Source organism: Salvelinus sp. IW2-2015, linkage group LG2 (assembly GCF_002910315.2).
Source record: "Salvelinus sp. IW2-2015 linkage group LG2, ASM291031v2, whole genome shotgun sequence".
In the NCBI taxonomy this organism is placed as follows: Eukaryota; Metazoa; Chordata; class Actinopteri; order Salmoniformes; family Salmonidae; genus Salvelinus; species Salvelinus sp. IW2-2015.
Window position 1 is genome coordinate 29,019,651 of NC_036839.1, and position 21,760 is coordinate 29,041,410.

General features: G+C 43.4%; 1 protein-coding gene across 1 annotated transcript in view; it reads right to left on the bottom strand.

Annotated features, from left to right (window-relative positions):
* zmp:0000000936 (interleukin-1 receptor type 1) overlaps window positions 1–21,004 on the bottom strand; it is a 37,023-nt gene extending 16,019 nt beyond the window's left edge. The window contains exons 1-8 of the mRNA XM_024007371.1: window positions 20,924–21,004; window positions 13,423–13,500; window positions 12,530–12,782; window positions 10,745–10,928; window positions 9,333–9,516; window positions 9,015–9,077; window positions 8,114–8,246; window positions 6,030–6,181 (exon numbers count right to left, since the gene is read on the bottom strand). Of these exons, the coding sequence (XP_023863139.1) occupies window positions 6,030–6,181; window positions 8,114–8,246; window positions 9,015–9,077; window positions 9,333–9,516; window positions 10,745–10,928; window positions 12,530–12,782; window positions 13,423–13,498 (1,045 nt within the window). The 5' untranslated portion in view covers window positions 13,499–13,500; window positions 20,924–21,004. The remainder of the gene's footprint in view (window positions 1–6,029; window positions 6,182–8,113; window positions 8,247–9,014; window positions 9,078–9,332; window positions 9,517–10,744; window positions 10,929–12,529; window positions 12,783–13,422; window positions 13,501–20,923) is intronic.
* Between the last annotated feature and the right edge of the window lie 756 nt (window positions 21,005–21,760).

Below are 21,760 nucleotides of genomic sequence, written 5' to 3' on the forward strand. Positions count from 1 at the left end.
CAGCATGTCCTACCACAGCATTCTGCAATGATACGCCATCCCATCTGGTTTGCACTTAGTGGGACTATAATTTGTTTTTCAACAGGACAATGACCCAACACACCTCCACGGCTATGAGAGGGCTATTGATCAAGGAGGAAAGTGACGGAGTGCTGCATCATATGACCCTGGCCTCCACAATTGTAACGAGTACGCTAGGAGTGGGAAGCAAGTACAGGGAGTGAATATAATAAATGAAACATGGAACAAAACAATTAACACGAGTAGCGTACAGACATAACACAGGAACATAAACCAATAACACCTGAAGAAAGAACCAAGGGGAGTGACAGATATAGGGAAGGTAATCAGGAAGGTAATGGAGTCCAGGTGAGTGTTCATGAGGCGCAGGTGCGCGTAACTATGTTGGCAGGTTTGCATAATGAAGACAAACTGGAGACATCGAGCGCCGGAGAGGGGAGGGGGAATAAACGTGATAACAATCTCCGACCTCAACCCAATATGAGATGGTTTGGGATGAGTTGAACCGCAGAGTCAAGGAAAAGCAGCCTACAAGTGATCAGCATATGTGTGAACTCCTTCAAGACTAAGAAAAGCATTCCAGGTGATGCTGGTTGAGAGAATGCCAAGAGTGTGCAAAGCTGTCATCAAGGCAAAGGGTGACTACTTTGAAGAATTTGTTTAACACTTTTTTGTTACTACATGATTCCATATGTGTTATTTCATAGTTTTGATGTCTTCACTATTATTCTACAATGTATACATTTTAAAATAAAGAAAACCCTTGAATGAGTAGGTGTGTCCAAACTTTGACTGGTACTGTATGTCGGTAAAGCGTCTCTCATTACATACCTGTGTTTGTGTAGAGAAACGGGAACATCCTCCTGAACGACAGCACTATGTCAATCTTGAAGCGATGGTAAATAACAACACTAACAGTAAACATCAATACCAGACTCCGTCAGTAGACCCCAATAGGGAGCAGGTAGTTTGGATCTGTGCAGAAAAAAGTCAAGAAGATAGCATTATTATTTATTATAAAACCAAAGTCAAGCTGACTGGTTTTAATTCTAAAACATTTTTTTTTGTGTGTGGTGAGGTTGCAAAGTTATGTAATATATTACACTATCAAAACAAGGGTAAAGGGACAGGAGAATATGTGACTCTTCTCTTTTTGAACACCTTTGTTGTCTTCCAGGCAGTATTGTCAGTGGTCACCAACCATCTCCTAGGCATTCCTAGTCAATCGCCAAACATTTTTATAAAAATAAAACAACGAAAAGCTTTCCGTTCCTGTTTTTTTTTATTGGTCTTGCGCTGTTGGCGTGGGTGCACACGATTCAGCGGCCCTGCACGCCGGGTAAGCAAAGTATTCCCATTCATGTACCCGAAAAAACTCTGGCTGCATTCCAAACACTTAAAAGACACACCCTATCCCCTCAGCCTCAAATTAAGTGGACACTTCTGATGACGTATCATGACGTCTGACGAGTATACATTTGCTGGCAAGGGAGGAAGGAATGATTTTTAAATGGACATTCGGCGCTCGTTCATCCCGCGATTATTGTGTTTTCAGCCACCAGTAGCTTGTGGGTGATATGTATGCACTACAGTCAATTATGATTGCATGTCTACTTATATTAACTATATAATTATTAATATATGCCTACTGTATGATAGATATCAAATTAATTAGCTAACTGACGTTAGCCTGCCTTGCTACTTCTGAAGTTAAATGATTTATTTCTACAATTTCCAAAAACGAACCAAACAAAATCATAATTACTTTTACGAGACGTGTTTGTGCATTAGGAGCAACAACTTCTAACTTATTTATATTCTTTTTACTTACACTTGTATGTTGACTTCTCCATATTGACGTTGAGGTTTTAAGCTTTGGTGGACTTTACTTAGCGATGTACAATCATCGCATTGAATTATGGGGTGTTTCAGAAGTGAACATAATTGTACACTCACAAACTCCATTAAAAATGAGGGCTGAGGGGCTTACGTTGCAAACTTTCCTTGCTTGACCAATCATTCCCCAAGGGCATAAGGTGAGGGTAAGTGGACAAGGGTGTGTCTTTTATGAGTTTGAAACGCAGCCTCTGCCTTCCCGTCGGCCCAGAGAGCAAATCACGTGCACTAAAGTTCTAGCGCGTGGCTCAGATATCGTGTCTGCAGTAACATAGCAGGCATTAAAGAACGCTGAAGGAAAGTTGAAGAACGCTGAAGGAAAGTTGATACTGTGAGATTTCAAAACTTTTATAACCATGACTAGAGAGAGACTGAACGAATACAACAAAGAGTTGCTGTTTTTATGAGTAGTTTATGTTTAAGTTCATAATCAGCACTGTCAACACCACAGGAGGTTTGTAGCACCTTACTTGGGAGGACAGGCTCGTGGTATAGGCGGGGCGGAATTAGTGAACGGTATCAAATACACCAAAACACATGGTTTCATGTGTTTGATGCTGTCACGATCGTCTTGAGTGGAAGACGGGACCAAGCGCAGCGTGTGGAAAATACATTCTCTTTTATTTGAGAATAAAGAAAAACACGAAACGAACACTATTATAAACCTAAACAAAACAACAAACGATCGTGAAGCTATAAACGTAAGTGCACACACAAGCTACAAACGTACAACATAGACAATTACCCACAAAACCCAAATACCTATGGCTGCCTTAAATATGGCTCTCAATCAGAGACAATAAACCACAGCTGCCTCTAATGAACCAATCTAGGCAGCCATAGACATACAAACACCTAGACAAGACACTGACCCATTAAACGTACAAACCCCTAGACAAACCAAAACACATACATTCCCCATGTCACACCCTGACCTAACTAAAATAATAATGAAAACAAAGATAACTAAGGCCAGGTGTGTGACAGTACCCCCCGGACTCCGACCGCACAACCTGACATTGAAGGGGAGGTCCGGGTGGGCCTTATTACGGCGGCGGCTCGGGTGCGGGACGTGGCCCCCACTCCACCATTGTCAATACCCGCTTTGGTGGCTCTGGTAGATCCTGGCTGACTGGCGGCTTTGGGATCTGGCTGGCTGCGACTCTGGCTGCTCATGCTGGCTGGCGACTCGGCTGCTCATGGCTGGCTGGGCGATCTGCTGCTCATGGCTGGCTGGCGACTCTGGCTGCTCATGGCTGGCTGCGGACTCTGGCTGCTCATGGCTGGCTGGCGACTCTGGCTGCTCATGGCTGGCTGGCACTCTGGCGCTCATGGCTGGCTGGCCGACTCTGGCTGCTCATGGCTGGCGTGGCGACTCTGGCTGCTCATGGCTGGCTGGCGACTCTGGCTGCTCATGGCTGGCTGACGACTCTGGCTGCTCATGGCTGGCTACGGCCCTCTACGGCTCGGGGACAGACGGGCAGCTGCAGACGGTGCTTGGCAGACGGCAGCCTCAGACGGTGCTTGGCAGACGGGCAGCTCAGACGGGTGCTTGGCAGACGGGCAGCTCAGACGGTGCTTGGCAGACGGGCAGCTCAGACGGTGCTTGGCAGACGGGCAGCTCAGACGGTGCTTGGCAAGACGGCCAGCTCAGACGGTGCTTGGCAGACGGGCAGCTCAGACGGTGCTGGCAGACGGGCAGCCTGACGGCTTGGCAGACGGGCAGCTCTGACGGTGCTTGGCAGACGGGCAGCTCTGCGTGCTTGGCAGACGGGCAGCTCTGGCCGGCTGAGGCACACTGTATGCCTTTCAGGCTAGTGCGGGGGAGAAGGAACAGGCGCATACTGAACCCTGGAGACGCACATTAGACCTAGTGCGTGGTGCCGGCACTGGTGGTACCGGGCTGGGGGACACGCATCTCAGGGCTAGTGCGGGGAGCAGCAACAGGACGCACAGGACTCTGGGGACACACAGGAGGCTTGGTGCGTGGTGTAGGCACTGGTGGTAATGGGCTGGAGACACGCACCATAGGACTAGTGCGTGGAGGAGGAACAGGGCTCTGGAGACGCATAGGAAGCTTGGTGCATGGTGCCGGAACTGGTGGTACCGGGCTGGAGACACCGCACCACAGGGTTAGTGCGTGGAGGAGGAACAGGGCTCTGGAGACGCACAGGAAGCCTGGTGCGTGGTGTAGCACTGGTGGTACTGAGCTGGGGCGGGAGGTGTGGCGCCGGAAATACCGGACCGTGCAGGCGTACTGGCTCCCTTGAGCACTGAGCCTGCCCAACCTTACCTGGTTGTATGCTCCCATCGCCCGACCAGTGCGGGGAGGTGGAATAACCCGCACCGGGGCTATGTAGGCGAACCGGGGACACCATGCGTAAGGCTGGTGCCATGTATGCCGGCCCGAGGAGACGCACTGGAGACCAGACGCGTTGAGCCGGCTTCATGGCACCTGGCTCAATGCCCAATCTAGCCCTGCCAGTGCGGGGAGGTGGAATAACCCGCACCGGGCTATGAACACGTACAGGAGACACCATGCGCTCTACTGCGTGACACGGTGTCTGCCCGTACTCTCGCTCTCCACGRTAAGTACAGGGAGTAGGCGCAGGTCTCCTACCTGACTTCGCCACACTCCCTTTTAGCCCCCCCCAAGGAATTTTTGGCGCTGACTCACAGGCTTCCTACCGCGTCGTCGTGCTGCCTCCATTCGCCGGTATCCCTCCTCGCACTGTGCCAGAGAATCCCAGTCTTTGCTCCTGTTTCCCTGCTACCTCCTCATACCGCCGCCTCTCGGCTTTAGCTGCCTCCAGCTCTTCACGAGGGCGGCGATATTCTCCAGGTTGAGCCCAAGGTCCCTTTCCATCCAATATCTCCTCCCATGTCCATRAATCCTTTATGCGCTGCTCCCGTTGCTGCTTTACACGCTGCTTGGTCCCGTTATGGTGGGTAATTCTGTCACGATCGTCTTGAGTGGAAGAAGTGGACCAAGGCGCAGCGTGTGGAAAATACATTCTCTTTTATTTGAGAATAAAGAAAAAACACGAAACGAACACTATTATAAACCTAAACAAAACAACAAACGATCGTGAAGCTATAAACGTAAATGCACACACAAGCTACAAACGTACAACATAGACAATTACCCACAAAACCCAAATGCCTATGGCTGCCTTAAATATGGCTCTCAATCAGAGACAATAAACCACAGCTAGGCAGCCATAGACATACAAACACCTAGACAAGACACTGACCCATTAAACGTACAAACCCCTAGACAAACCAAAACACATACATTCCCCATGTCACACCCTGACCTAACTAAAATAATAATGAAAACAAAGATAACTAAGGCCAGGGTGTGACAGATGCCTTTCCATTTACACCGTTGTAGCCATTATTATGAGCCGTCCTCCCCTCAGCAGCCTCCACTGGTCAACACTTTCATAAGCCATAAAATGAGCGTTCTTCCTACTTCCACTAGTGCTACAACCAGCACTGCAGCTGTAATGAATGAGTAGGAAAGTATATAGATAGGCTTGCGTTGTTATTATTAGGGTATTTTTTAATAGAGGAATATTTCACTTTCTCTGTTCATAGGAACAACATGAATTTGTGTATGAGGCAGAAATAATGCGGTGAGATTCGAATGTCACTATCTGCTGGAAGACGGTGTCCCCTTTTAGTCAGTGTCAGTGGCGGAGTCTGCTGTTCTCCCTCCACTGAGACTGACCATCAGATGCAAGCACCATCAGCCTAGTAAAATAAAAAGTAAATGATTTAAATGTATGCTCATTCAGCTGTGCCTCAAATAATATAACAACTAATCTATTACCTGTGTGATCATATAGCCTACCTAAAATTTGAAATCTAATTTTAAAACAATGCATTGGCAGGCAATTCAAGCAAAGCCAATATGCAGAGATAATGTATTGGGCCTATAGCCTACTGCACAAACCTCATTGCTACAGCACTGTTTTTAATAGGTTAATGTTGCATACGCTTAAGTTTTTTTACGTCATGTTCCAAAAAAATCTGAGCGGTAGATCTCAGATTGCATTTTGACTCAGAAAGTGATCTTGACACAAAAGGCTGGTGATCACTGGTCTAACCTGTAGGCTGGAGTGTGAAGGAGGCTGTATAAACGCCTCTGTCGCTCCAGGTCTGACACGTGTAGTCAATGTAAAAGTCTTCCTCTTCCACCTCCAAGAAATTCAACTGACGCTCAATCCACACACCCTTCTTCTCTTCTTCTCTCCACTCGCTGGTTGGGGGGGAGAGAGGGAGAGAAGATGTAAAACGTTTCCACCCGTGAACAAATAATCCATCCATGTCCGCAATTGAATTGACATRAACCCGGTTTCCATCCAACCATTTCATGACGCATAAAAAAAGTTACAACAGGGCTGATGGAAACAAGAAATCAAAGTCGGCTCAATTTCATAAATGTCGACAGACAATTGGTTCGTTTGACATGGTGGGATCGTTTTGTCTGTCAAATTAATTATGCAAGAAAGGCCGGTGGAAACAGATTATGTGCTAATATTTATATAATAACAATCATATGGAAGTAAACTTGGAATCACACGAGTATATGTTATGTTGTAGGCCTACCACCACAATGTGGAAAAGCTGTCACACCCTGATCTGTTTCACCTGTCTTTGTAATTGTCTCCACCCCCCTCCAGGTGTCGCACATCTTCCCCATTATCCCCTGTGTATTTATACCTGTATTCTCTGTCTGTTGCCAGTTCGTCTTGTTTGTCAAGCTTACCAGCGTTTGTCCTGTCAGCTCCTGTTTTTTTTCCCCAGCCTCTCTTTTTCTCGCCCTCATAGTTTTTGACCCTTGCCTGTCCTGACCCTGAACCAGCCCGCCTGACCACTCTCCCTGCCCCTGACACTGAGCCTGCCTGCCCCCCTGTACCTTTGCCTCTGTTGCTGTAATAAACATTGTTACTTCGACACGGTCTGCATCTGGGTCTTACCTTATCCTGATAAAAACATGGAAAGCAGTGGTGTGTATTCATGGATGCCAAGGAAAACCATGTTTCCCCAAATATTTGACCAATAAAAAAAATCGAATTATCAATTATTCGTCTTCGTCTGTGTTTTTATAATTTTCTGTTAAATTCCCAAGTGGCTGAATCTCATCGGAGAAATCATCCAAGCGAGGGAAACGCGCTCCTCTGTCTCAGTATGTGTAGCCCATGTATCTGATGCTGTCTGGACCAAAAGAGTATAACATGTTGCCGCCGTAGCATTCGATTGATTGATGCATTTGGCCTCCCTTGGTAAAATAAATAAAATAATTAGCAATCCGAATTCAGCTGAGCAAATCATAGCGCATGCGCCCGGCCCGCTACAAGTAGTCGCTAGAGTGCGATGGGTCAAGGACATCCCAGCCTGCCAAACCCAGGCGACGCTGGGCCAATTGTGCGCCGCCTCATGGGTCTCCCGGTCATGGCCGGCTGCGACACAGCCTGGGATCTAACCCGGGTCTGTAGTGACGCCTCAAGCACTGCGATGCAGTGCCTTAGACCGCTGTGCCACTTGGTAGCCGAGAACTCACTCTCTTATTGGTCTATTAACTAATTTACCGCCTGGTGATGACACCAGGCAGGCGAAAACTCCATACCACCAAAACAGGCTGAAATTTCAGGTGGTCTTTTCAAACAGCTCTTACACTAAAGGGGCATTATCATAATTTGCTTGGCTGCCAATTATCAAATAAAATGATTTTGCTATTATTTATATCTCATCATATAACCTGTCTACTTTATCAGCAAACTGTTGTCTAGAGAGTATGTGCCAAAACCAGATTGGAAAAGTTAGCTATATATCGCAACAGTTTTTTTGATAAAACCATCGGTAGAGTTGAAAATGCGATGGAAACCCATTTCATATATATTTTTTATTTGGTACATGGGAACTTAACCGCAAAAGTGTTTTTCTGTGCATATTGTTTTTATGCAGATTTTTTTATATTTGCATGATTATATGTCACTAATTGAATGGAAATCTAGCTTTAGACTGTTTGTATTCAGGGATATGGATCCCATCTTGATCTTAATGGTATATCCTTGATACGATACCAACAGATTTTATACTATACAGTAGAACATCCATCTGGATGACACAGAATACAGGTATATAGAAGTATTACAGTATGTGTTGTGATGCTGCTGTCTCAACCTACCTTTGTGATTCCTGAAAGACGCGCTCTGAGACATTTTCGGGAATAAAGTCATCTCTAGCTGTCCAAAACAAATCCGCGCATTGTCCCCCCACACTCAGCACAAACACCCGACACATCTTACTGAAGGAAGAGCCTAGGGGGCAAACATTGAATTCTTTGTAAAGTTCATACATTAAATAATGTGTACAAAGGACCCAACTAGTTGKATATAGACTGAGTGTACAAAATATTAAGAACACCTGCTCTTTCCATGACATAGCCTGACCAGGTGAATCCAAGTGAAAGCTATGATCCTTATTGATATCTCCTGTTAAATCCACTTCAATCAGTGTAGATGAAGGGGAGGAGACAGGTTAAATAACTATTTTCAAGCCCTGAGACAATTGAGACATTGATTGTGTATGTGTGCCATTCAGAGGGTGAATGGGCAAGACAAAAGATTTAAGTGCCTTTGATCAGGGGGATCGTGTGTATCAAGAATGGTCCACCACCCAAAGGACATCCAACCAACTTGACACAACTGTGCGAATCATTGGAGTCAACATGGGCCAGCATCCCTATGGAACACTTGCGACAACTTTTAGAGTCTATGCCCCTACGAATTGAGGCTGTTCTGAGGGCAAAATGTTGGAGGTGCAACTCAATATTAGGGAGGTGTTCCTCATGTTTTGTACACTCAGTGTAATTATGTAAACTTTGTGTAAACTCTTGTCTGTATTCTGTCTCTAAATGTTGTCTATCACTAGCAGCACCGCATCATCAAGTAAAATTCGGAGTATATGTTAATGTACTTGTCAAATAAAGGTGATTCTGATATAGAAGTCATACAGATATAGTAGGAGCATGCACATGCACATGCACACACACACACACACACAGTACATGTTCCATAGTGTCTTACCCAAATCTGCTTTGATTATCTTATTAGCAGGTTCAACCACTTTGGGGACAAGGCAATAGTCCTCTGAAATTATGACAATGATTCATAAACATTATAAACAGACACAAAAATATGCAGTCACCTGACCCTATAGAAAACAACCACTTCTAAGCTCTGAGCAAAGCAGCCTGTATGAAATCATGAAGTTGCCCATAACCCCGTATACAGGGTCAGATATCTATGTAATGGCTAGGTTAAGGATTGTGGGTATATGGTAATAATCTGATCCCAGATCTGTGGTTAGGTGCAACTTCTATGAGCTGTGCCAACAGTACTCACTTTTCACCGTACCCACAAAGGTCTCTGAAATCCTGCCGCTGAGCCCTTCCAGGTCAAAGGTCATGGTGCAAGTGTAGAACCCATGGTCTTCAGGGCTAACTTGAGCTACTAAGAGTCTCTGGCCATCACTGACATAGGTAAACCTGTCCCACAATGGGTCATCTTCCACAATGCGTTCGCATCCCTGAAAGATTTCAAGTAGAAATGCACACTGAAAGGTAATGGAAATGGAATACGGCTCATGGGTCTTTCTTGAAAATACGGTGGCATTTGCATCCCCATGAAAAACACTTTAAAATGACAAATAGTTAGTTACACCACATCATACATGTTTTTGTTTATTGAACTGTTCATCAATAATAAACCATAATGCAAGTCATTTATACTGCAAAAACGTTGTTTATGCATTGTTTAAAGTACTTAGGGTAAGCAAATTGTCTCGTCCCAGTAGTGGTTTCTAGTGATATATTTTGGGGATTTAGAGATATCTATTATTTTGAATTCTAGAAAGTGAATAAAGGTTTTTCATATATTGAATAGATCAAAAAAAGTATATTAAAACGCATTTTTTATATAGTATAATGTGTGTCCCTAAGTTTTATGTCATTGGAGTTAACGCCTTGAAAATCACTCATTACAATGATATACAGTACATAAAGGACCTTGAGCATTCCCTCCAGTGGCTGTTATTTGGGGAAGGGTCTATATTAAAGAAAATTATTAGCTAATCACACCCTTTTAGTATGTGATACATTTGAGGATTGCATAGGAAAACTGTGTCTAAATACAATGTGTAATTGTTGTTACTCAACTTCAATGAAGGGAAATTTAATTGTAAGCAAAATTATTAATCATATCAAATTTGAAATAATTTTTTTAAAGGGTTAAGGACCTTAGATTTGAGCATCTGTGGCCTCCATTTCAGAAAATCCTCAATAACCAAACATTTGTAATTGGTTTTACTATCATTGGTGTTACTAGTCCTACTGGTGGCACAAAGTTATCATAATGATAAAACATTTTAAGTCATCACGCTGCCATATTAGTTGATTTAGAATGGGAAGATGTACCAAAATACATTTAAACATTTAACATTTTTTGAACTTTAGAATTTTTGGGTCAAAATTCAAGAATTACCCTAGTAATACTAAATATACAATATTACAGTTAAGATAATGTCTTACCCAAGAAGACCTACAGTAAGCCTTCTATGAGAATAATTTGATGTAAATGTGTTAGAACAATGTAAAAAGTGTATATTTGATGGAACATTCTCTCACATGTAGTCACCCTACATTCCTATAGCTTTAAAGATAAATGAAGAATACAAAGAGACAAACTTTCCATCACTGTCAGGCCTCCTGGTTCCCCTCAACATTCTCCCTCCCATCTGTTTACCATATAGGACTCACCTTGTACCACTGGATGGAGTAATTGTCCACTTTCCTGATCTGGTCACTCAATGGGCAGGACAGGAAAGCGCTGGCTGTATTGGTCAGGACCTGTTCAACCTCATTCTGTGGTCGACCGCATTCTTCTGGGTTGTTCTGGTTCACAATCAGTAAGGTAGCCTGCTTGTAGCACTGGGAGGGAGTTCTGTTCATCCAAGATAGCAGGCAATATTTACAGCACTGTACTACTGGGTACTGTACCACACACACACACACACACACACACACACACACACACACACACACACACACACACAAAAGTATGTGGACACCCCTTCAAATTAGTGGATTCGGCTATTTCCGCCACACCCATTGTTGACAGGTGTATAAAATCGAGCACACAGCCATGCAATTTCCACAGACAAACATTGGCAGTAAAATAGCCTTACTAAAGAGCTCAGTGACTTTCAATGTGGCACCATCATAAGATTCCAACAAGTCAGTTTGTGGAAATGTCTAGGAGCAACAACGGCTCAGCCGCGAATTAGTCGGCCAGACAAGCTCACAGAACGGTACCGCGGAGTGCTGAAGCTCGTAAATCGTCTGTCTTCGGTTGCAACACTCACTACCGATTGCCAAACTGCCTCTGGAAGCAATGTCAGCACAATAACTGTTTGTCGGTGTCACACCCTGATCTGTTTCACCTGTCTTGTGCCTGTCTCCACGCCGCACCAGGAGTCTCCTATTCTTCCCCATTATCCCCTGTGTATTTATACATGTGGTTTCTGTTTGTCTGTTCGTGTTGTTTTGTCAGGTCTTAGCAGCGTGTTTTCCGTTTCTCAAGTTCTTGTTTTCTAGTCTTCCCGGTTCTGACTTTTCYGCCTGTCCTGAGCCTGCCTGACGTTTTGTCCTTGATTGACTCTGCCTTGGATTACGAACCTCTGCCTGCCCTTTGCCTGCCCCTTAGTTTGGTTCTCAGAATATTTATTATAACAATCTGCCTCCTGTGTCTGCCTCTGGGTCATATCCTGAGTCGTGATAGTTGGGAGCTTCATGAAATGCAGCCTAAATTCACTATATGCAATGCCAAGCGTCGCTGGAGTGGTGTAAAACTTGCCGCCATCGGACTCTGGAGCAGTGGAAACGCATTCTCTGAAGTGATGAATCACTCTTCACCATCTGGCAGTCAGACGGACGAATCTGGGTTTGGCAGATGCCAGGATAACGCTACATGCCCCAATGTAGTGCCAACGGTAAAGTTTGGTGGAGGAGAAATAATGGTCTGGGGCTGTTTTTCATGGTTCGGGCTAGGCCCCTTAGTTCCAGTGAAGGGAAATCTTAACGCTACAGGATACAATGCCATTCTAGATGATTCTGTGCTTCCAACTTTGTGGCAACAGTTTGGGGAAGGCTCTTTCCTGTTTCAGAATGACAATGCCCCCGTGCAGAAAGCGAGGTCCATACAGAAATGGTTTGTCGAGATCGGTGTGGAAGAACTTGACTGGCCTGCACAGCGCCCTGACCTCAACCCCATCGGACACCATTGGGATGAATTGGAACGCCGATGGTGAGCCAGGCCTAATCACCCAACATCAGTGCTGACCTCACTAATGCTCTTGTGGCTGAATGGAAGCAAGTCCCCGCAGCAATGTTCTAACATCTAGTGGAAAGCCTTCCCAGAAGAGTAGAGGCTGTTATAGCAGAAAAGGGGGGGACGAACTCCATATTAATGCCCATGATTTTGGAATGAGATGTTTGACCAGCACGTGTCCACATACTTTTGGTAATGTAGTGTATATATCCTACCTCACAACACAGACATAGTCCCCAGCATCGTCCATCTCGATGTTAAACATCCACAGTGTCTTCCCCTGCACCAATGTTTTTCCCGTCTCGCTGGTCAGCTTTCTCCCAGTTCTTGGGTCGTACCATGAGATGTTATAGGGGACGGTGTCATAGTTGAACACGTTGGGGGCCAACAGGGTGGATGTCAACATGGCGGCATCACCCGGGACTGAAAAGACCCGCTCAAACTCTCGTCCATAGTCCTTACAGAGCTCTGTACACAAAGAGTACATAGAGTGAAGACAAACATGCGGCACAGAGACTATTTGAGCCCCCCCTTGTAGAATGTGGATGCGCACACAATGAATGTGGTTTTGTAAATTATGCAATTATTATACTGTGTGTCATGTAAGTATAGATTTTGTACAGAGAGGGTCTCATCAAAAATATCTGTGCTTAAAACCTTTTATAACAGGGTTCTGCCCCCTCCCCCGGGTGCTCGTTTTGTATTTTGCMCTAGCACTACACAGCTAATTCAAATAATCTAAGGTTGATGGTGAGGTGGTTATTTGAATCAGCCGTGTAGTGCTTGGGCAAAAACCAAAACGTGCACCCATAGCGGGCCCCATCACCAAGTTTGGGAGTACCTGTTTTAGCACACCAATAAAAGTGCACACAGATACTATATTTGCACGGCCGCTGTATCAAAGACTAATTCCATCAACGCCCACCAGAGGTCAAAGTTGAGTTATCCCGAAGTGAAGGGCCATGTTTCAGATTATAGTTAGGGCTGTTAAATTGAATTGAGCCAGTTTTGGTAATTCAAACCATGCTTCTAGCTGTCCTCATAACTACTGCTTGATTGATTGATTAATGGCTGACTGGAAGTCTTTGGTGAAGTGTGTCCTACCTACCTCCTACAGCCTTGGAGCTGCCAGTGAGACAGAGGAGTGAGAAGAGGAAGTTCTGCAACATCTGACTCCAATCCATAGCTGAAACAGAGAGACACAGGGAACAGTCATTACCAAAGCAACAGTGAACAATAAGCTCAAACAAACTAACAGAATCCAACAGGACACATCATAACACTGGTCAAAAAAAGTGAAATGATCACACACAAAAAAGTATCATTCCGCTTCCCGACCTTCCACTGAATACCTCACTTGTCAACTGAATCTCCTACACAAACACGCCACAGGCAATCTGGGGCAGGCCTTTATGGAAAACGAATCATATTTGACTACAGGAGTCACCACGGTAAGGCAGGCAGGCAGGATAATACCTCATGCCTAGAGGAGGGACAGACACATTCCCCAGTCCACCACAGGAAGACTGGCTGACTAACTGACTGGGGACGTCTCCAGGGCTCTGCCGGTAACTGAATGAGTAAAGCTAAGACATAAAATAACAAAAACCAAGAGAGAAAATGATCAGCAGGGGTCAGCAACCCCCACCCTGGAGTGTTACCCTGCAGCACCTGATTTTACTAGCTGCTCAATAGGACGTTGATTAGTTGAATCATGTGTGTTATAGCAGTGTTAAAGCAAAATCCTGCATTCCCAGTAGCTGTCCAGGAGAATGGTTGGCCAGCCCTGGAGTGATGATAGTGTGTGGCCTAAGAGTCATGAGGTCAGTCAGGGTTATGAAAGCTTAACTGCCTGATCCCAGCTGGTCTAGATTGACTCACTACATGACTTGACTATATAGTACATTTCAATCCCCTTCTATAACACAAGCTTGACACTTTGTTAAAACCTCTCTGGGATATGTGGGACGCTAGCGTCCCAACTGGCCACCATCCAGTGAAAATGCAGAGCGCCAAATTCCAATAAATTACTATAAAAATTCAACTTTGATGAAATCACATATTCAATATACCAAATTAAAGCTACACTTGTTGTGAATCCATCCAACGTGTCAGATTACAAAAAGGCTTTACGGCGAAAGCAAACGATGCTATTATCTGAGAATAGCACCCAAGCAAACAAACACAGACCATCATATTTCAACCCTCCCGGCGCGACACAAAACGCAGAAATAAAGATAGAATTCATGCCTTACCTTTGACGAGGTTCTTCTGTTGGCACTCCAATATTTCCCATAAACATCACAAATGGTCCTTTTGTTCGATTAATTACTTCGATATAACGTAAACTCACCCCATTCCGTACAAATGTGCGCAACCGCAACATTCAAACGAGGCTACAAAGAAAACTAATGGGACTGTAGCGACTGTGTTGACTTCAAAATCGGGGGTGTGAACTAGGTTTCTATTCAAGCGTTGATCGACATGGTAATGGTTCTATGGTATTGGAGAAAAGTTGAAAAAACGGACCCTCCKTTACATCGTGACGTGTCATGTCGTAACGTACAGCACGCATAAAGCAACTATTTCTGTCTTACAATCTCTCTCCACCAGGTGTAGCACTTCTCTCATCGTTTAAAAACAAGAAATGGACAGTGACGGGGGTAAGGGGGGATACCTAGTAATTTTTTGCATCATCATTGCAAGCCATCATCATTCTCAAAGCCGCTGTTTACTTCTAAGATCACTTTAGCACCGCCCTAAAAACCCGATTCAAATTCGACACAAACCTTCAAATAGGTATGTAATGACACATTATATAAACTCTTTATAGTGTTTTATTTACATTTTAGAGGCGATAAGGTGATAAGTTGGACAGATCGAGTGAAAAAAAGCTATTTTCCCACACAACATCTATCCTTCTCACTATCACTCATTAGTTTCGATTCCCCACCCGCCATTTTTAAAAAGACCCGACGGGGCTCATTGCCTGCTTGAATTATGCAGAAACGGGCAGCGTTTAGGTCATGTAATTGATTCTGTTGGAAGGGGGAGAAATTGTGCTTTACAATGGTATTGACATTACAGTTGATCTGGAAGTATTACGTTTTTGGGGCGCTAAAATAAGGTCAATTGTACGGACCAAGGCGATGTACGAGTTTACGTGAGTTATCCAAAATGTAAATTTATTTGGCGCGTTTGATACAGAAAAACACCGGTTCCAACTTGCGCAACTTGACTACAAAATATCTCAAAAGTTACCTGTAAGCTTTGTCCAAACATTTTTCCAAACAAACTACTTTTGTAATACAACTTTAGGTCTTTTTTAACGTAAATAATCAATAAAATTGAAGACGGGATGATCTGTGTTCAATACCGGAGGAAAACAACATGTAGCGAGCCTCTGTGTAACGCGCCTCTAACAAAGAGTAAACTTCCCTCGAGCCTCATTCTGAACAGTGTTACTTCTTCATTTCTCAAAGGAAAAACTTCAACCAATTTCTAAAGACTGATGACATCCAGTGGAAGCGATAGGAACTGCAAGATGGTCCCTTAGAAATCTGGATTCCCAATGAAATCTCATTGAAAAGAGAGTGACCTCAAAAAATTATAATTCTGAATGGTTTGTCCACGGGGTTTCGCCTGCCAAATACGTTCTGTTAAAGTCACAGACATGATTCAAACAGTTTTAGAAAATTCAGAGTGTTTTCTATCCAAATCAAAAATACTTATTTTCCACCATAATTTGCAAATAAATTCATAAAAAATCCTACAATGTGATTTTCTGGATTTTTCCCCCTCGTTTTGTCTGTCATAGTTGAAGTGTACCTATGATGAAAATTACAGGCCTCTCTCATCTTTTTAAGTGGGAGAACTTGCACAATTGGCGACTGACTAAATACTTTTTTACCCCACTGTATATCCACTTGTAATGTGATATCATATGTAAATTCTGCAACTAAAGGAATTAGTTTGGGAATAAAAACAATTTTTTTTTGCCAACTTTTAAACTACATAAATCCAATGACATGGTGCCATTTTTGGTTGATTTCACATTGAATTCATGCTAGTTGGCAACTCAACCAAATATAAATCAAAACTAGACGTTGAACTGACATCTTTGCCCAATGGGATGTGATTGTGTCTCAATGTAATCAAGGTATGAAATTATAGTTATTTTCAAATATAATCTCTTTTTGGGCTTAGTTTGGGTCAATTTGCATTGTACAAATTACTATAATTATGTTCCGGCCCCCCGACCATCCTCTCCAAGAAAAACCTGCCTGCGGCTGAATCTAGTTGCCCACCCCTGCACTACAGGATGTGGAAACAAGAGTGGTAGTAGGTGCCTGAATCTGATTGGCGGGGTGTCAACCACAATGATTGGTGGTGCCATACAGGAAGTGCTCTCTCTGCCCTATCTACCTCTCAGCACAACCACAGGAAAACACACTAATAGAGATCTTACAGCTAACTGATAGAAAGATATAAATAGCAAAAGGTGTACACAGACTGAGAATGAAAATGAATTGTGCAACAAACAGAGAGAAATAGGATTGATAAAAGTTATCAGGTTAGATTAGTATCAAAGAAAAAAGAGGAGTTCCAGTATTCCAGTACACCTAGTGTAGAGAGAGGAAATACAACTGAAAACATGTTGAAGTAGAACCACCTAGCAGTCTTGGTTTTGTAAAAAACGGGGATAGAATGAGAAATGTATAAAAATCAAAACATGGGAAATAAAATCAAAAGACAGGAAAAGTCTAATTCAGAGATCGACTTGATTCAGCCGCAGGACGATTTTTTTCTTGAGCGAATAGTTGGGGGGCTGGAACATAATTCAGCAATAAGGCCCGAGGGTGTGTGCTATATGGCCAATATAACACGGCTAAGGGCTGTTCTTATGCACGAAACAACGAAGTGCCTGGATAGAGCCCTTAGCCGTGGTATATTGGCCATACACTACTAACCCGAGGTGCCTTATTGCTATTATAAACTGGTTACCAACATAATTACAGCAGTACAAATAAATGTTTTGTCATACCCGTGGTATACGGATTGATATGCCACGGCTGTCAGCCAATCAGCATTCAGGGCTCAAACCACCCAGTGTGTCACGACTTCCGCCGAAGTCGGCTCCTCTCCTTGTTCAGGCGGCGTTCGGCGGTCGACGTCACCGGCTTTCTAGCCATCGCCTCTCCATTTTTGTATCCATTTGTTTTGTCTTGTTCCCTGCACACCTGGTTTTCATTCCCCAATCAATGTACATGTATTTATTCCTCTGTTCCCCATCATGTATTTGTGTACGATAGTTTGTGTTACGTGTGTATTGTTGACGCGCCAGACTGGCTTGTTTTTTCCGTGTTATTTTTTCACAAAGATGTTTATTGTAAAACATCATTCTTGTGACTGTTTTGCGCATTTTGCACTTTTGCCTAAATAAAGTGTGCGCCTGTTCACAGATCTCTGCTCTCCTGCACCTGACTTCGCTACCGGTACGCACACATTCTGACACAGTGTATAATTACTGCATATTGACTGCAAGAAGCCCTTAACAGATCTAGTGTTTGACTAAAACATAATTATTTCTAACCTTGCTTACATTTGTATACGATCACTTGTCTCTCTAGTATGTGTGGGAATACTTGGGAAGAGATTTCTTGAATTAAAATCACTTGGAGCTCATTTCCTGGTGTTTTTACAGTCTTTTATGTAATTGTATTTTTTCTATTTTTTGAAAACTTAGGGGGCCGAATAAAACCACTCGTGGGCCAAATTCGGCCTGCGGCTGCCAGTTGGGGAACCCTGGTCAAGTTGATTTAATAAAGATCCAAATGAGAGAAATTGACAGAGCTAGTTCTAGAGCCTGGAGTGGGAAGAGGAGAAGGAGGAGGAGGGGGTAAAGACAGTGCTGGCTGGGACAGGCGCAGACAGAGAGGAGCGTGGGAAGAGAGAGGATAGGACTAGGCGTAGGAGGGACATGCAGGATACAGGGGCCAAGGGCTGTGACTCACTAACCATCAGAAACCTTGTCTGAACAAGTTCTGTCTTGTTTTGCTTCTTTATTTGACTGAAGGTGTTTGGTTCCACTACGGATCAAGACATATCCAGTTGTAGACTCAACTTTCATGGCCATTTCCAACCCCTCCAAAAACACCCACTGTTGTGTTCGGTAGGACATAGCGTAACATAATGTTTTGCAACAGACAACAAAAATGTGTGTTATTTTTGGGCAAGATCAGGTAATAACTGCTAATGCATTTTTTTTTTTAAAGATCCTACTGAACAAGTCCCAGGTGTAGAACAGAACATGCCTACATGGTAAAACGTACCTGCTGTGGTGTTGCAAGAGCCCCTAACTGAACACATTTATGAAATGTGTGATTACATAACGACAAACGGTCATTGCAGGGCTATTTAGTTTAGTTAACTCTGGGTACACAGTAAGTGGTGCTGTTTGTCCAAACAGACACAACATAGTTGGACTTTTACCGTCCGTTTTTGGGGTCAAAGTTACGAGAAATGTCAACAAAAAAGGGAGCATGAACCCTCTTGCATCTGCCAGAGTACCAAAACTCTACACAGCATGTGTACGTAACCACTACACAACCTCTACACAACACACATACAGAAAAACGACACAACATCTGTAGACAGCCTCTACACAACATGTGTACACAACCTTTAAACAACATATAAACAATCTATACACAACACCTGTAAACAACACCCTCGTGATCTACTCTTAAAATGTTAACCAAAACTGGGTTTCTAGAGACAACTACAGCATATGTGAAGGATTGTGTTGCATGAAGAGTGTTTATGAATACTGTAGTGTATGAAGATATTGTACTAGCTGTGATTTAAAACTGTCACCAGAGGGCAATGTCTCAGTTGCCTGTGAGTCATTCTAGATAACCTAAAAGATTAAGCAGTTTGCAGATGAAATGTTTGCTCAGAAATAGGAGCAAGTATGCTGACGTGTATTTGATCAGACATGAATAGGCTAATCTAAAAGGTTGTCATTCTACTGTGACAAAAGGCTCATTGAGAATAATTATACTGTGACCAGAACATACCTGCAAAGAATCTACAGCCGCGACATACGCATTGGCTTGTTCACATTGGGCACACGCCCTGCTACAAGGTGTGGATCATTGACAGCAAGCACTCTCACCTACAGTATGTTTACTGTACCTCACTGTGTTGTTTCAATGTATCTGGGGGTAAACACAGATTTTTTTGAGAGAGAGATTCGTCTTCATGTATCAACCATTATCATGATTGGATCAGAGAGACAGAAGGGTCACGTGGGAATATTCAGATATTGAGATGATGGAAGTCAACTCAATGTGACAGACTGTCAGAAGCTTGGTGATCACTCCMAATGGCCTTTATATCCCAAAGAAATGGCCAGTTAACGTCTTCAGTTCTAGTGGTTAGAGCGTTGGGCCAGTAACCGAAAGGTTGCTGGATCGAATCCCCGAGCTGACAAGGTAAAAATCTGACGTTCTGCCCCTGAGCAAGGCAGTCAACCCACTGTTCTCCAGGCGTCGAAGACGTGGATGTTGTTTTAAGGCAGCCCCCCACACCTCTCTGATTCAGAGGGGTTGGGTTAAATGTGGAAGACACATTTCAGTTGAATACATTCAGTTGGACAACTGACTAGGTATCCCCCTTTCACTTACTACAGTAACGATGTCTGCCTATTGAAATGGATGGTGGGAAAGCTCTCTGGTGAGACGAGTACAGTTATAATCATTTCATTAGTGGACGATCACCAGATCTGGCAGAGGTGAAAGTGAATGGAGATTTCTCTCCCACACTGGCTTAATATAATTACGCATATCTGACATCTCACAATAAATCTGATAAATTACGTTAGAGATGTGATTGACTAAAACAATGAGCAGATTTAGTCTGGGGGGAAAGCACAGCAGACTACAAAACAAGAAAAAACACAACTCACAAAACAACATCAAGAAGAACATCAACACGTTGCAAAAGGTACAACAAAAAAGTAAACTAACTGATTGAATCCTAGTCAACACTATACTCCTAGGTCAACCACACACACCACTAGACAATTCCAGAAATTCCACTCCTGGGGTTGACAGTTAAAGCAGGTTTTAGCAGGTTGCTCATCAGATCATCAAACAAGGCCACAACTTTGCACGAGTGCATGGAACACGTGCATGGCCCATGCTTCTTACTCCATGAACATACAAAGCACAAACTAGCAACCACTAACACATTCTTAGCACTATAGCAAAGCACATGGTAAGATAAGGCTAATATTTCTGTCACTTGCACACAGAGCACAAATGCCTGATTGAAAAATTAATTTGTGGAGGGTGTCCACGCCTTCTGAACAATGCTCTCCAAGCAAAATAATGACACCAGGAAGCGTGCTGTTTGTGGTAAGAGTTACAACATCATGAGGGAGTTCCTCAAATCCTGAAATCTTAAAGAATATTAATCTTGCAAGAAACAAATGGTTCAAGTTATATTCTGTAGTTATCACTAGTTTACCTATGCAGGATAATTTAGTAGCATTCTTTTTTTTACATATGACGCTTCAGTCACAAAAACAATGTGAATGTCCTCACCTATCCACACTGCAGGGATCCACACAGGACCGGTTGCAAAAGAGTGTGTTCTCTTTAGGAGTCCAGCCTAGAGAGGAAGCCTGACTCGACCTCAGCAGGAGGTCCTGGGATGAAGCTCAACCAATGATAACACAGTAGCTGCATCACATGGACTACAAATTAATTTTGAACCATTAGAGGGCCTCTAGGCAGAGCTGCATGCTGGGGACTAGGTAAAAAGCTAGTGCAGTTGAGTGACCACAAGTGGCCCAACCGTGGAGTTGCTTCTTGGTAGCCAGGTGAGCCTTATGACATAGCTAATGGACCATTTTAAAATCCATAATGTTTTACTCTTAGTGCCTTGCAAAACTATTCAGACCCCTTGGATCACAAAGTGGGACAAAAATGTATTTAATTGTCATTTTTTTGTCAATCTATACAAAATACTCTATAATGTCAAAGTGGAATATTAAAAAAAAATAAAAAATCTACAAAATTCATAACTAAAATATAGTCATTGCATAACTATTCAGCCCCTTTGTTGAGCCAAGCCTAAATTAGTTCAGGAGTCAAATTTGGCTCAACAAATCACATAATAAATTACATGGACTCACTCTGTGTGAAATAATAGGGGTTGATATACAACATCTCTAAGGCCTCTCAGTCAAGTATTGAATTTCAAGCACAGATTCAACTGCAAAGACCAGGGAGCTTTTCGAAAGCCTCATAAAGAAGGGCAGTGATTGGTAGATGGGTAACAATAACAAATCAGACATTGAATATCTCTTTAAGCATGGTGAAGTTTAATAATTACAGTATGCTGTGGGTTACAGTGCCTTCAGAAAGTATTCACACCCC